At 43.4% G+C, this 17,269-nt stretch overlaps 1 protein-coding gene across 4 annotated transcripts in view; it reads left to right on the top strand.

The window, feature by feature from the left end:
• The window catches only part of COL4A6 (collagen type IV alpha 6 chain), a 295,848-nt gene that overhangs the window by 209,815 nt on the left and 68,764 nt on the right, over positions 1-17,269 (top strand). For all 4 annotated transcript variants that reach the window (XM_045472451.1, XM_045472448.1, XM_045472450.1 and 1 more), the window contains exons 4-5: positions 11,734-11,868; positions 13,235-13,279. In XM_045472451.1, coding sequence (XP_045328407.1) covers positions 11,734-11,868; positions 13,235-13,279 — 180 coding nt within the window. The remainder of the gene's footprint in view (positions 1-11,733; positions 11,869-13,234; positions 13,280-17,269) is intronic.

The following is a 17,269-nucleotide window of genomic DNA, read 5'->3' as shown; positions in this document are numbered from 1 at the left end:
CTATGTTCCCAACATGTAGTATTGTGGCTGACATATAGGAAGTGCTCAACAACTGTTTACTAAATTGATGAGTTGTGAAGGGACTAATTAGAATGACTTGAGTTCTTTGCACTTTGTGCAGATACTTAATGGGTTAATGAGGGTGCCACCGGGCAGCAAGAAAAATGAAGGGAAGAATCAAGAGGGCTCAATAAGTTCCAGAACCAGGGTTTTTCATGGAGTTATATAGCATCATGGTGGGAATATTTTATGTAGAATTGACCTGTCACTTTATAAAGGGAGTAGTGGAAAGAGCACTAGAGTGGGAATAAGAAGGTCTGGCTGTGCCACTCATAAGCTGTGTGGCCATGGACAAGTTAATTAACCTCTGGGCCTCAATTACTTTCTCTAGTACATTGAGGACGAGGTTATTACAAACATTAAATGAAGTTGTGGATGTGAAAACACTTTGAAATCTGAACCCCCTCTCCAATGCAAGTTGGTAACTCTTATTCTTGATATCACTATGACCCTGGAGCTTCTACTTTTCATCTACACCACAGCCACCATCACCCCTACAACCCATCTTTCCTGCAGCAACAGAAGCTAGATTTTATCTCAGCTTCTAACTGTCCATCATGTAGAAGGGAAAGATATCAGAATTGTGGAGCCCCCACTTTCAACACCCCCTTGCCATCTCATTTTTGGCCTGTATGTATCTGTGTGGATGACTTCACTTGTCTATGGGTACTATTGCATACAGTTGGTGGGGAAGATGTATATCATCCCATCTTCTGAAATTCAAATCCATGGCTGACTGAGAGCTATATGGTGGACTATGTTGGAATACCAACAGGCCCTACCATTTTCACAGACTCCTGCGCCTGTGGGCCTGTATATTTGGGTTGGAATGTGTATCTCTTTATCTGCATGGGTGTGGCTATGAATATGGGGTGTGGGTCTTTGAGGGAACTGCACTGAGAGTATGTGAGTAAGTTGTTCCTCTCCCTTCGATGCCCCTCCCTCCCCTTTCAGAGCTCCCTGAACTCTTTGGCATGGGTCCTGACAGGGAATTTCTTTGATCCTACCCTTCTTTTATTCTCCTTCTGTTTAAGGAGCAGTAGTTGGTTACTCCACATTACCTCCTACTCCCAAAACTTGATGGCTTCTCGTCAAAGACTTGGGGAAGCCAACATCGATCCAGAGGCAATCAGCTCACACCAGCTCAGTATTGGAGCAAAGGTTGTGCAGAATATCAATGATGGGTAATTTATTATGTTGGGGAAAAAATGCCACATGTATTCCTTGTCTAATGGAATAGATACGCTGCAGCAAGAATTGCTGGCAAGTGAATTTCTGGCAAATCCTCTTTCACTTTGATTTTTATTATAAAACCATGGCTATGTTTTACTGGAAAAACTAAAAGAAAAAATTTGGCTTTGGGCTGTAATTAAACCATGTATTTTAAAATAAACCACATTTTTAAAACTACAATAATAAGGTGATAGTGCAGGTCCAATCATTTTTAAACTGTAATTAGAATCCTGTGCAAGACAGTCAATCTGCCCCCACCTTTATCAGCTTTAAATTCTCATATCATTCAAATTTTTTTCCTACTGAAACCTCCTCCTCATGGCTTTTATTATTTCATAGCTTACTGCCTTATAAACCTAGCAAATGGGAAGGGGGGTTGAAAATTGGAAGTTTGGTTATTAGAGTATATTTCCCCCAAAGCAGAGCTTTGTCAGTAGAATGAACTCTCAGCCCCTTTCACATACATTGTCTTAACTGATGCCCAAGGCAACCAAGGAAACAGGTGGGGCATGTAATATCCCCATTTTGCTGATGAGAAAACTAAGGTATAGAGGTGAATTGGCTTTCTCAAGATCATGCAGTTAGAAAGTTAGAACAGGGAATAGAACCTAAATCTTAAGGTTCTGCTGTAACCAGGCAATGGCAATATCAATCCAAGTTTACCAGAAGGCTTTCTTTTATTTCTTATTTTTTTATTTTTATTTTTTGAGGGGGGCCAGCAAAGAGAGACAGAGAGAGAGAGAATCTTAAGCAGACTCCTCCACACCCAGTGCAGAGCCTGATGCAGGGCTCAACTCAGGGCTCGATGTGGGGTTTGACATGGGGCTTGATCTCACAACCATGAGATCATGATCTGAGCTGAAATCAAGAGTCAGATGCTTATCTGACTGAGCTACCCAGGCACCCCTACCAGAAGGCTTTTTTAACAGGCCTGTGCCATCAAATCATACACAAGTTGTCTTCTAAATTCTAAGAAGGAAACCAATATTATGGCAAATTCAGTATTTCAGTTTTTCCAACTCATATCGGTTTTAGATTAAATTCATCCCGGGGTGCCTGGGTGGCTCAGTCGGTTAAGCAGCCCACTTTGGCTCAGGTCACAATCTCGCGGTCCGTGAGTTCGAGCCCAGCGTCGGGCTCTGTGCTGACCGCTCAGAGCCTGGAGCCTGTTTCAGATTCTGTGTCTCCCTCTCTCTCTCTGACCCTCCCCCGTTCATGCTCTGTCTCTCTCTGTCTCAAAAATAAATAAACGTTAAAAAAATTTTTTAAAAAATTCATCCCAAGTAGAGCTGTATTTATTTTCTCATGCAGTCCAGAAACTCAGTTTATGCTTTGTACTACAGTGGGGCTCTTTGTATAGATTGCATGCCCATTCAAAGGGGTGTGGGGGCTCATTCAACTATCTGTAATGGTTACAGAAGTGGTTTTTTCTGTTTTTTATTTTTATGGTCAATGGTCATATTTATAGTGTTATTTGATTTTTGGTTCTTATACTTCCCAATTACAATATTGACACAAAAGGAAAGTTTGGTCTGGTTTTGGATGTAGTTTTATGAATATGTTGTAGACAACAGGGAGACCTGAAAATTCTTCATCATCTTATTTGCTTCTATATAGCAGACACCTCTGCTTCATCCTATTTTAACAATTATTGATGTTCCCCAGGGGCAAGGGAAAATATGTTTAAAAACAAAATTCTCCAATTTCTGCTCAGCACAATGATCATCAAATTAGTATACTGTTCCTGTAATCTGTTTTCTGTCCTTAATTTGCTAGCATTAGGGACTCATAGAACATCAGAATTTGTCTACAAGAGCCTAGAAAACTGTCCATTGCCCACAGACCAATTAAAGAAGCCATTTTAACTGTAGAAATGGGAGAAGGAGAAGGAAGAGGAGAAAGAAGAGGGGGAGGAAGAGGGAGGAAATTCAACAAAAAGAAATCTCCCATCTTTTTAAGTTCTGGGGAGTATCATTCCTTCAAATGCCTGTTATGACTTAATTTATTAATTCCATTAAATGAATTTCTATTAAATATTACTTGTTCCAGTGAAAAGATTGGGTAAATTGAGATCAGTTGATCTTCTGTTAATGAAAATGGCAATATTTCCTGCCCAGAGTAGCTCTCACTGTCCCTTTTCAAGTGGGTTTGGGTTTCTACCTTCAGAGCATTATTCAACGCAGAGAGGTAATGTAGCTTGGTGGAAGAAACAGACTTTTGTATCACCAAAATTAGCCTCATTAATTGCTTGATGTATGACCTCAGGCCAGTTTCTTACCCTCTATGAATTTGGATTTAAGTGTCCTCATCTGTAAAATGAGTCTAATACGCACTTATTAGGGCTGTTAGAGGATTTAACGAGATGGATTCAAGGAGATGGTACTTAGTAACTGCTTGGTAGTAAGAAGGTCATTATTGTGTTTTAGAAGAGAAATGTGAATGAACAGGCAGAAAAGAGGGATACAGATTGTTGACAAGCAAGAGTTAACTTTATCACTCTGGGAGGTGTCTTACTGAAAATTTCAACATGCTGACAATAGCCAATGGAATAGGTGTGTGTGTCTTTGCAAACAAAACATGTAGGTGCATGTCTTCATGCCTCGGCTGGCTGCTGCAAACACTGATTATAGCTTAAGAACCAGAAAATAAATGTGTTTTCATTTGGGTGTTGAGGGCAAGCTTCTGATACTGCTTCTTAGCTGTGGCAGACACTAACAATTTGGGGGGTTCACACTTTACTAGACACCAATCACTTTTTACGTACGTATGTATGTATGTATGTATGTAGGTGGGTAAGGTCACTGCCCTTGCTGGAAAATTGTAGATGATGCTATTGTTATCAAACTGAGCCAGGGTTTTCTGGGCCACAAAATGGGTCTGTATATCTGTATGATATGAGTCTTTGTCATACACTAGACTTATTCTTCACCTACTGGTATTCTTTCTACCTTATTTACTTCTATGGACAATGTTAGCCCATTAGTGCTATGACTAAGAGAGTGGAGTGTGAGGCTCTATGGATGGCTGTCTCCATATATTGTAACAGAAGGAGCACAGAGTTGATTGGGAGGCCCTGACACCAGCTCTGCCACTCACCAACTATATGACACGGGCAAGTCCCATCGGCTAACTGCTTTGCAGCTTGGTGTCCTCAGCCTACCACGCAGATGTGCTGTGATCCTCCAAAGGAAGGGCAAAAGAAAAAGTATTCTGAAGTGTCTTAAATATTCTGCCCTTGGGGGTGTTATCATTAATTTCCTTCTTACCACATATTTCATGGCTAAGAGAGAGACCCCAGCTACTTAGGCCAGAGCCTGATAAGTTCTTGCATTTCCTCTACCCAGCCCCATTACTAAAATGGGAATTCCAGTTGGATGGTAAGGGCAAAGTGTAGAATTCAAGCCGCCTAGTCCTTAGGCTAGAGGTCAGGGGGTCAGCAGTCTCTGCTTCATTTTCCTCAAAGGCCACACAGGGGTTTTTCAGGATAGCAACAAAGTCTTTTTAATCTAATTTTTCCCCTAGCTAATGAGACTTTGGACGTGGCCTTCTTGAAGATTCCCAAGTGCACATTTAACTCTGCATTTTCTTGCACTCCACAATTGCACCTTTTTCTCCAGAATTATATTTTGAGTGCCTACCGCATACCAGACACAGCATCTCTGGAGATACTGTGGTAAAAGTGTCAACTGAACTCCCTACCCTCTCGGACGTATGGTCTAGTGAGAACAGCAGGTGCAGAATATCCCCTTAAATGATCCCAGGTATCTTAATCCCCACTTCTCCAAAGGTGGACTCCTCAACTTCCATCCAAGACTCTTCTTCCCCTAGGTTTCCTCAGGTCAGTGAAGAGATCCACTCAGTTGCCCAAGCAAGAAACCTGGGAGTCATCCTTCATAACCCTCTCTGTCTTACCCACAAATTTGATTCTAGCACTAAGTTTTATTCTTTTTACCCTCTAAACTCTCTCTCAAATCTATCTTCTCCCTGTCTTTTCCTGCCATGAACATAGTCCAAGTCACCGTTATTTCTCTCCTGGAGGTCACAGCCTCCTCACTGGGTTCTGTGTCTCTGGCCTTGATGCCTTATCCACTCCCTTCCTATATGTGCAGAGTTGATATTGCATGGATTTTGACAAGTTCCTTTCCCTTTCTGGGCTTCAGCTTCTCTGCCCTGAACTGGATGATTTCCTAAGTCTTATACAGCTCTCTTTTATGTGGCTCTGTGATCAGATGGTTCTTGATTGCACTCTGGTACAGCTATCTAGGCTTCCAATGAAGGTGTTGCTGTACCTGGCCACTGGCTTCTCAGTGTGTATATTCATTCATTCATTTCTCCATTCATTCAGTATTTACTGAGGTCCCATTGTGTACTAGGCACTGTACTTAGTACAAGTGATTCAGTGAGGAAAAAGACACAGGACTTGCCCCCAAGGAGCTCAATCTGTTGGGGGTATAGGCACAAACAGGCAACCTAGCCCATACTGTGGGGTGGGGGCAATCATGGAACGCTCCCTGGAGGAGCTGATAACTTTATTGGAGTTTGAATGATAAATAGGAGCTAACCAGGAGAGCAGAGATATGTACAAAGGCCCTGGGGCAGGATGCTAAGAGAAAGTAAAGCAAGATTGGAGGTTGGCAAACCAACTAGGAGGCTGTGGCAACACTGTAGGGGAGACATGAGGAAGACCTGAAAGAAGACCATCAAGATAGAGAGAAATGGGCAGGTTTGAGTTGTATTTTGGAGGTGGAATTGACAGTCCTTGCCGGTGGATTGGATGTGGAAGATGAGGGAAAGAGAGACGTCATGGGGAATCCTTGGGCCTCTGGTTTAGTCAACTTTGTGGATAGACTGTCATTTTCTGAGTTAGTTCTATTAACTCAAGAGGAAGGAGCTGGTTTGGGGAATGGGTTTAAGGAGAAGATGATGAGTTCAGCTTTGGTCATGTTGAGTTTGTGATGGAATATTCAACTGGAGAGGCCTGGTAAGCCATTAGCTATAAGAACCTGGCACACTGAGAAGAGAAATTGGGGCTGGAGGTTCAGACTAGGGAGTCATTAGCATGTAGAGGAAATTCTTTTAAGAGAACGAGCCCAAGAGAGCAAGGGCACCAACACTGAGTAAGGGGGGAAATGCTCTCCACAGATGTGGGACACTGGCATACATGCTCGTTCATTCCTGGGCACACATCTCTGCCCCAAAGAGAGTTTCTCCATGATATGTGTGCATCACCCACTTAAACTTAAGAGAAGGAACATTAGGTACCCAATCATAACTTCTCCATTTTACCATGAATGATACCTAAAGAGGAAAGAGAACTTATACTTTCATGCCAGTTGTTTTCATTAACTCACTTAAATGCTTACAATAATCTACACCAGAGCTATTATTCCTCAGAGCCCTAGAGTCACTTGCCCAAGGTCACATAGCTATTAAATGGCAGTAATGAGATTTGACTCCAGATCTTTCTGATTCCAGATCCAGCACCATGATACCAGGTAACAGCACCGAACAACCTCTGCTGTATAGCTGGATCCTTAGGAAAGCCTGGGCACACCCCCTCTTCCCTTCTGCTTTACAGATATCATTTGCATCCCCTAGCTTAATGCTTTGCTCTCCATTAAAATACAAATCCCCTTAGAGAGAAGTAAAGCTCTAAGTTGTTGTCAAGTCATTTATGCCTCAGTGGGAATGAGTTTCAGATTCTTCGGTAGGCATAAATTTCAATTTTATTGGAGAAGGACACTGGAAACTTCAGGGAGGGATAAGAAGAGAGAAAGGGCCTAGTAATGAAAAGTCAGCTCTCTCTGTTTCACAATCCTACCTAGTCTGAGGCATGTGCTTTTAAGATTTGTAGATACTATTTCTGTATATGTGTACTAAATAGTCTCCCTTTATCCATGGTTTCACTTTCCACAGTCAACCATGGTCCAAAAGCAGATGATCTCCTGACCATAGGTCAGAAGGTCAATAGTAGCCTAACCCTACATCACAGTGAGTACGTCATTGACCTCACTTCATCTCATCATGTAGGCATTTTATCATCTCACGTCATCACAAGAAGGGTGAGTACAGAACAGTAAAGATATCTTGAGAGAAACCACATTCACATACCTTTTCTTACAGTATATTGCTATACTTGTTCTATTTTATTATTATTGTAAATATTTTACTGTGCCTAGTTTACAAATTAAACTTTATCCTAGGTATGTATTTATAGGAAAAAAGATAGTATATATATGGGATTTGGTACTACCTGCAATTTCAGGAATCCATTGGGGGGTCTTGGAATATATATCCGTAAATAAGAAGGGACTACTGTCCTTTGTATGCAGACCCATTGCTGAGTCTGTCACCCTGGTTATCTGGGGTTGGGGATGTGGGTGTGGTCTGATCTAAGGTGACCTTTAGCTGCGTACTAACCCCAACATACTGTGGTCAGCAGGAGGCAGCCAGCCTGAGCTTCAGTCAGGAACTGCAGTTCCTGGCCTCAGGCATTCTCTTGAGTCCCAGTTCATTCTCTTGAGAATTAGACCCTGCTGTGCATATTTAAAATCCCAAGCAGATGGAGGCAGGAGAGCTTGTTGGAAAGACTTGGAGGAGTCCCTTCTGCCCTGTCTCGGTCTGTTTGCCAAAATAAATGACATGTATCAGGGCAGGGCATTGGTCCAAGCCCATTGAAATTCTGCTAGCAGTCCAAACAGTGATGGTGTTTCAGATTGGTTCTGTGAAATGATCAAAGTTAGGAAGAGAGTAATGATGTGTGAGCATCTGGTTGCTGCAGCCTACTGATGGGGACAGTCCCAGGGGCGGGCCTGGTAAGGGGGGGCAGCCTCAAGGACCCCCTAGGACATCTGCCACTGGCAAACAGGGAAAGAGCCACACACTGGCAGCAGGCAGTCTGGTTTGAGTCCCATGCTGTTTTCCTCACCAGCTATGTGACGTGAACAAGTCCTTCCCCTTCTCCAGGCCTGCCCCCCACCCCTTATATAAAATAGAACCTAGGTGAAATGGTCTCCAAGGACCCTTTCTGCTCGAACATTCTGTGACTTCTCTGACACTGGTTTGATTTTATTTGTAGTGAGAGAGGCCCACCCACCCACCTGCTTATCTGTAGCTACAATGTTCTCACACTGACCTCTGCTGGCCATTTTGAAAAGTGCCACCGATAGCTTCTTGGGAGGAAAAAAAAAAAGCAGTTCATCATTATTAATTTAGTATTAAGCTTCAACAATATGCTGGGCACTGCGACAGAAACCCTGTGTACCGGAGACGAGCAAAAAAGAACACATAGCTGTAAGCACAGAATAAGCATATTTAGAGATGGCTGACAAAACAATGCACAAAAGAAACGTGTCTCCCCCCCCCCCCCCACTTTTTTTTTTGGCCACCTTCATTTGTTCGTGGTGCTCTGTGCCACTGTACGAAAGGACCTCAGTGGGTAGGAAGATTCCTTGTCTCATATCCTATGACTGCAGGCTCCAGAAGGGCCTGGAAACCCACTGAGGAGGCAGTTCTGGGCCAGTAGTATCTCAAAGCCTTGAGACATCCCACAGGCCCTGCTTCTGGCCCCTAGATCATCAATCTGAGAGGTTTCTAGCTGGGGCCAGCCCAGACACTGTACCTCAGAGGTATACATTCCCCTGAGGGGTGCCATTTCAAAAACCGCTTTGAAAAAAGAATTCGAAATCAAAGAATCCATGAGTTCTTTTTTTTAAATATGAAATTTATTGTCAAATTGGTTTCCATACAACACCCAGTGCTCATCCCAACAGGTGCCCTCCTCAATGCCCATCACCCACTTTCCCCTCCCTCCCACCCACCATCAACCCTAAGTTTATTCTCAGTTCTTAAGAGTCTCTTATGGTTTGCCTCCCTCCACGAGTTCTTTCAGAGAGTCACTTTAAGCTCTCCGGCTGGAACGGAGGAATTGGCTCTACAACTGTGGCAAATTCAGCATGGCCACCCAGCCAAGAGAAAGGAAGCGGGCCATGGAATCCTGCCTTTTATGGATGGAATCAGATTTCCTGTTAAGTCCAGACCTAGAATTGTCTCACTCCTAAGTCTCTTTAGTTACTCTTGCTAAGCATGTGCTCTACAAAGGCAAGAGACCAGAGCTGGAACGTGCCAGCCCATGGCATGTGCCCATGCCAGGCACTGCTCAGGCTCTAGTGATGTGAGCAAAATGGGAATTGGGCCACACCACAGTCTGCTTTCTCAGTTCAATGGTTTATCGTGCTCTCCACCTCCCATCCCTTGATGTGGGAAAGCTTTGGGCAGGGCTCAGATTTGGGTCAAGCATTCAGTGCCTTGACCGCATCCTCTCTGCTAGTAATAACATGGCCTCAGCAAGTCCATCCTGCCCCTATCCTCCCACCAACTGGTCTCCTCCTCCCCCAACAGCTGGTTCTTATCTGTCTCCCTTGTTCCAGCCTCAGGCATGCTGCCCTGGCCTCATGCTGACACACACATGTTCTCCTGAATGCTCATTGATGAGTTTCAGCCCTGAAATGCTGCCTTCTTCCCATCCTCCCCTTCCCATCCCCAAACCTCTGAGGGTTCCCTATTTGCTACTATATCAAGTCTTCAACTTCCTTCCTTGCTTTTCAGGCCTACCTCAATTGGGGCCCACTCAGCCTTTCCAGTGTGGGCGGTGACTCCCCCCAGACATGAACAGAATGTAAGCATTTCACAAACCCTCCACAGCCAACAATTCTTTGTGTTCCTGCACTACTTAGGCTCTGTTCTGGATTTGTGCTGTTTGCTATGCTTTTGGGTACATTAGTCTTGAAAGCGAGGTCCACATTTTAGACTTCTTTGTTAATCCTCAACACCCCAGCACTATTTTTTAAAGTATTGTTCTTTTTATTTTTAGATATGGATAGATAGATAGATAGACATTGATATAGATAGATAAATAATTTATTTTTCTTTTTAGTTTCATATATACATACATAGTAAAAGTTTACAAGGGTAACAAATAAACAGAATCATTGTAAACAAAATTCCAACTACGGGAGGTAAGGGCCTAAAGAGTGAAAGTTCATGCCCTGCTCCATCATTCCCAGAAACAAGTTCCTTAAGCAGTCTAGAGCCCAGCACCCAGTAGAGGCTATATGTTGGGTGCTAGAGAAGGTCAAGTGGTGGGTGGTGCCCCCAGAAAATTGCATCTCTTTAGGAAAAGCATTTTTGTACTTCTTTGCAAGAATCCTTGGTCTTTGTGGGCCTGATTGACAGTGGAAATTTTACTCCAAAGGCCCCACACAGCTGGTGACCACTTGCATCTCCAGTACGTGACTGTAGCCACTCCAGAAAACATCTGTCCTGTTTCCAGCCTTTTAAAAAGTAACCATTGAAGGTGAATATTAAAGGGCATGTTTAATGGGCTTTTCTGAGTTTTTCACAGGTCTGTAGGAAATTGCAGACAGTCAGTAAAAGGGCCAAGAGGTAGAGGTGGGAAGCGTTCATGAAAATAAGCTATCTGGTATGGTGTTGCGTTCTCTGAGAGGTAATGCATGTTACTAATGGTTTTCGTCTTTCTGCCAAGAAAATTCAGTCCCTACTGGGATTTGTTCTAAATGATAGACTAGCCCGCCTGTGCTGCACCCACTGGGGTTAATTCTCTGTCTCGGTCAGCTTTGAAATGTCAGCCTGAACTTTCAGACTTAATTGTTACAGACACTTTATAACTAAAGCATTCAAAATATTAAAGCTTCTCCCTCTTGCTATTATAATTAATACTTAATGGATATTTTCAGGCTTCTTGAATTTTACACATTCAACAGTCTACAGATAGTGGGTTGAAGGGAAGGAGATATATAGAAAGGGAACAAATAAATAATGTGTGTGTGTGTGTGTGTGTGTGTGTGTGTGTGTTTCCTGTAAGCATCTGTTTCCAGTTGCAGTGATGGGGTCCTGGGATCTGCCAATAAAGATGGGCTTTGACAGGTTGGTCAGCCCATGGGTTTCTGGGTTCTCCCCTCTCTGGACCCCCGAGGCAGTGTTCTTTAGACATTGCCATTTCTGGACTTCACTGCAAGTATGTGGTTGGCCATTTGAATGGGAGTTATAAAATGTCACGATGTTCTCCAGCATTCTGTTCTTTCACTATTTTGACAATCTGATGGATGCCCTGGCATTAACTAGGAAGAGGACAATATTATCCCGCCTGAATAACTAATCTCCTAAGAAGTACAAAGTTAAAGGATCTTGGTGCACATGAATCTTATTAAATGTGCTTATAAAATATGTTCTATCCAAATAAGCTTAGCAGCCCCTAAAATAGCCTTTTCTGATCCGTGTCTGGAACTTTGGTATGCTTCACAGATCTCTAAGCCAAAATTGTTTAGTGAAGAGATGACAGTATTCTCTGTGTATGGGAAAATGGGAAGCATTGATGTTAAATACTCTATTGACTAAGTGCACTCCTTCTCTCCATCTTAGGGGCGACCGGGACCAATTGGAATTCAAGGTCCAACAGGTCCTCAAGGATTTGCTGGCCCTAGTGGTTTATCAGGGTTGAAAGGAGAAAGGGGCTCCCCAGGTCCCCTGGGACCATATGGACCAAAAGGAGATAAGGTAAAAACACCAGAGTTTGATTTTTCTTTGACTGATGAACCATAGGTATGAAGGTGAAAAGTTCTAAATCTCAGTTCTGTTCGTTTATGGAAATAATACTAATCCTGAGTACCTTGGTGCCAGGCTATAGACTATAAGAGACAGGCTGTGTGATATGCTGCTAATAGATCAACCTATTTCCAGAGAGACTCCTATGGCAAGCAAGCCATAAAGTGCATGTATTGGCTACTTGCTAGACACGTGAGCTTGCTGGGGTGGGAATTCATGTGGGTTTGGAGTGGGCATGGGTCAGAAGTTCAATGAGATGGGCAATAGAGGTCAGGAATCCAAGCAAGGAGACTGGGAAGCAAGATGTCGGAATGCTTGGAAGCAATCTGGGCTACAAATGTAGGGAAAGAGATGCAAGAAAGGAGATTGATCATTTTGTGGTAGCTGGCTGAGTTTAGCAACTTAGTTTATGTTCCCTTCAGATTTTAATCACCTCCTCTTTGCCCCATTGGTAAGGGAGGGATTCCCAGCCTAGGGTTCTGAGGATGGCAGAAGACATGACACCTGATACTGGACAGAAAACATTGACAGCAGGTTTATTACTCACATATACTCACAGCGCAGGGTGAAAGGACACCACACACCACACAGGGCCACACGGGGGAGGCAGACTTTGTAGTGGCAAAAGGGTGAGGTGCCCCTTGGCTCCTGAGGGAGGCTTGTTTGAATAATACAGTGGGTCATCAAGGAACTGAAACCAGACTCAGGGATAAGCAGGAACTGTACCTGCTCTGTTTGATAAGGAGGGCCATTTGCCTAGGAGACCTTATCTAGGGGAGCAGAGTGATGGGGAACTTGTGGTTAGGCCTTTTGAGGCCTTCCACCCCAGTTTTCCCAGTTTCAAAGCAGCATGTCATACTGAGCCATCATTTTAGGTTTTGCACCACATTGCTTAAGATAAAAACTGGTCTCAGAACACAGACATGTTTAAGACCTTAGGTAGAGGCAAGGTGACACAATGTGGAGAGTGAGGTATAAAACACTTCTAAAAACTTAGGTCACGAGGGGCGCCTGGGTGGCTTGGTCGGTTAAGCGTCCGACTTCGGCTCAGGTCATGATCTCACGGTCCGTGAGTTTGAGCCCCGCATCGAGCTCTGTGCTGACAGCTCAGAGCCTGGAGCCTGTTTCAGATTCTGTGTCTCCCTCTCTCTCTGACCCTCCCTTGTTCATGCTCTGTCTCTCTCTGTCTCAAAAATAAATAAACGTTAAAAAAATTTTTAAAAACTTAGGTCACGAATCACATGAACAAACGCACCAAATCTAATGGACATCAGTTGGATTGTCTCTTACATTCCTCTTCCTACTCCTTTTATTCTAGGGTCCCATGGGAGTTCCTGGCTTTCTTGGCATCAATGGGATTCCGGTGAGTGTGTCCACAGAGGTATTTTTTTTTATTACCACTTCTCAGTTGTGCTTCAGAGGTCAAACATCTTAGCCTTAGCAACATCTTGTGGCATGCAAGCATTCTCTGGGTCAAGTGTTGAGATGCACGTGATAAGGTTTGAAGAGAGGTGGTCACACACACTTTCCCTGGGATTTAGTTACAGGTAGCACTAAATCAGATGGTTGGGACAGGTGCAGGCATAAGAAACCATCAATACCTTAGCCAAAATGGGTTAGGTTTCATGAGCTGAGGGGAGCTTTAATTAGGGATGAGGGACTGGTTCTGAAGTGCGGAGACAGTGCCGCATTCAGAGCACATACGTACTCATTATAAGAAAATTATGAAGACATGTGATATTAGATAGAAAAATACTTAGAGATATCTTGATACATTTCGTTCCAGTAATTTGTTCTCTTCCACCTTACCTCATTGCAGAGTGAATTTCCCTTTAGTTTTTACAAAGCGACCATTCCAAAGATCACTTGCAGGCAGCCCCTTCCCTTTATCCCGAAACCTGGTTTTGCTGCAGATGAGTGAGGAATCTGGAGCTCACAGATGTCTCCTTTTCACATTACATCCAGTCCAACCCCTTAGGTTCTCGATTTTCACGCTGTATCCCTACTTATCTCACCACTGGAGAATCCATGATAAATAACATTTCGCCAGCCTTGAAAATACAGCATTTGCAACTTGGCTTCTATCAATTTTTAGTTATGTCTTTTGGCACATCTCTATATACTACATCTTTAGCCTGAGCTGTGTTTTTCTATAGCAGAGCTCTTCAATCTTGTTTAAGAGAAGACCCAAATGTTGTGTGGAAGCTCAGAGTACAGATCAGGAAGAAATAGAGCTTCTTCATTTCAGGGACATGTTAGAGCCTGCTTTTATCCTTTCAGCCGTGAAGGGGTTCTTCTGAGCCATATCTAAGCACAGTTTGGCAAATCCTAGACTTAACAGCTTTTTGTGTGATACTGCATAACCATCTAGTATCAAGGAAGGGGTCTTAAATCTCTTTGTGACAATCTCTAGGTATTTCTTGGGTGCCGGCTAGGTGCTATGACTCTACTATGGGGATACAGAAGAAACTTATGGATCTACACTCAAAGACATTATCATTTGATCCATTTTCTTCCAAGATCTAGCATACATTTGGAGTTGGAGGACAGAAGTCTTGCTTCCTTGTATTTGTTCTATGTATCAACAAATAAGCCATCAGAATTTTGCATTTCATTCAACTGCAGACTCTGAAAAATGCCCAGAAATGGGCCAGCGGGCAAATAAGAGGATGGGGTTGGCTGTCCTTTTATAACATCCTCTGGCATTTTATCCTGACTGTGTTCCCATCTGCGCTTTATCCAGAGCCTCCACTCAGACTGTGTATCTTCTGGGAGCCACTAGGTGAGGAAAACTAGAAAGCTGGAGATCACCTCTTGCATTCCTCCTGCGGAGCTGGCTTCCACTGGAGATGAGTGGGGGATTTGAAGCTTGCAGCAGTACTATGCCCTTCCTCCTGTAGTCTCTTTCTAATGGGGGCTGGAAGGAAGTGAATCCTGTGACGCAAAGGCTGATTCCAATTCTGGACTAGAACATGCCCTAGGGTCCAGCTGGACACTTCTGCCTCCAACTTGTGGCCAAGAGAGCCATAGACTTTGCAGGGATTGATCATTTCTTGTTGGGGCTTCATTGCTTGGGAGAATGAGTTACAGGTGTCCAGATTCCTCCAAATTAATGTGCCACTCCCAATAGAAGTCCCCACTCACTCGGCCCTTCCCTTGACCAAAGGCTCTATGTGTTTTCTTTTGACTGATTGCATTACTTTCAGGCTCCAAGCCTTTCTCACTCCATGAAATGATTTTTTCCTTGTTCCTTCCCTCTCTTCCATCTATTCGAGATGTATTTACTGAGCATCTTCTGTCCACCGCCTACCTCTCCCTTCCATCTCTAGTGTCTTAGGAGTCCTTGGTGTCTGTTCCATACACCCTAGCTCCTTATTACATATGGCCCACAGTATTTATTATTTGTCTTGTGTAATGGTCTTATCTAGCTTTCTTGAAAGCACAGAATAGGTCTTCTGCTCCACTCAGAAGCCTCAGAGACCCCAGGGCTGAATTCACCATGTACTAAGAACACTAGGAACACCAGAGGGGTGGTTGGGTGGCTCAGTCAGTTAAATGTCTGGCTGACAGCTCAGAGCCTGGAGCCTGCTTCGGATTCATGTCTCGGTCTCTCTTTCTGCTCCTCCCCTGCTCTCTCTCTCTCTCTCTCTCTGTCTCTCTCTCTCTCTCTCAAAAATAAATAAACATTAAAAACATTTAAAAAAAAGAAATACTTGGGGGACTGATTCCAACTTCTAGTGCCTACAAAAGCAACAGTTCTCAGACTGGCAGGACTCCCACAGACACAGGAAAACACAGACACCCTTGGCCTAGTCAGACTAATTATTTTGCTCTACTTTTGGCAGCTGAAACCAACAGCTTCCCCAACACATCTTACTAAACTGGATTACTGCACAAATCTGATTCCCCTGTAACATACGTGTCACTGGTTTTAGTCTCCAAACTCTGTTTTTGCGTCATGTAGATAGTTTCAACATAAGTGAGCAAGTATTCATTGTATGATCATCCAAGTCTGTGCATCAAGGGCCACAGCAATCAGTCGGGGGAATGAACAAACATGGGGTGCCTGGGTGGTTCAGTCGGTTAAGCATCCGACTTCGGCTCAGGTCATGATCTCACAGTCCGTAAGTTCAAGCCCCGTGTCGGACTCTGTGCTGACAGCTCAGAGCCTGGAGCCTGTTTCAGATTCTGTGTCTCCCTCTCTCTAACCCTCCCCCATTCATGCTCTGTCTCTCTCTGTCTCAAAAATAAATAAACGTTAAAAGACATTTTAAAGATATTCAACATTAGCACAACATAGACCAGGGGTGGTTTTTTATAATATCACAGCTGTAAGTTGGGGCTGTTGGCACCCACAAGAAATGTATGTTTATCAAATGTTTTCAGTTCTTGGGGCACCTCTGTGGCTCCGTTGATTAAGCCTCCAACTCTTGATTTTGGCTCAGGTCATGATCTTATGGTTCATGGGTTCAAGCCCCACATCGGGCTCTGTGCTAACAGCATGGAACCTGATTGGGATTCTCTCTCTCCCTCTCTTCCTGCCCCTCTCCTGCTCACTCTCTCTCTGTCTCTCAAAAATAAATAAATAAACATCAAATGTTTTCATTTCAAATAAGTCTGGAGCAGAAATTTTCAAGTTGTCCTTTGCAATTTATGTTTAGCTTTTCTCATGAAGTTAATCTCAAACATTTTCCTTCCTAAAGACTAGTAAATGAACATATCAGATTTATACCTTCAAAGTGAACACATACTCAACAAATGGAAATTTTCCCTTTGAAGTCTGGGCTCTGAGGAACATGGCTTTTCTGGATTACAGCGCATCTTCTTATTCTGTGCATTCAGTCCCTTGCATTTATATAGAAACATGGTTTCCTCCCTCAAAAAGCTACATTCTCTTAGAGAGCTGGCACACATGTATATAAAAGCATTAACTAACACTAGAAAAGGCAAAGTGCCATAAATGCTGTGGTTCTACTGAGAATTGAAAAGTGATTGTGTATTTCATTTTAATGTTGGCAACAACCCTATGAGGTAGTATTATTCATCTCCATTTCACAGATTGTGAAACTGAGACTCAAGCTGGGGAGTGGCAAAGTTGGGATTGGAACACAAACTCAAAATTCAAAACTGACTCAAAACATTCTTTAGCTGTCATCTCATGGTATCACCTGGACAGGAAGGGGCTGACAGGTCAAAGTCAAATGTCAGAGGTGAATTACAGAGAATTTAGCTAAGGTAGGAAAGAGTGAGCAAGTACTCCTGGAATCCTGCAGGTGGAAGATACTAGGAATTCAGGCAAGAAAACTACAGGAATATTGGAGCCCCAGTAAAAATACTGTGGATACCAAGGGAT

This window comes from Leopardus geoffroyi, chromosome X (assembly GCF_018350155.1).
Source record: "Leopardus geoffroyi isolate Oge1 chromosome X, O.geoffroyi_Oge1_pat1.0, whole genome shotgun sequence".
Lineage (NCBI taxonomy): Eukaryota > Metazoa > Chordata > Mammalia > Carnivora > Felidae > Leopardus > Leopardus geoffroyi.
Note: the sequence above shows the minus strand (reverse complement) of the source record. Positions and strands in the feature narration are given on the sequence as shown.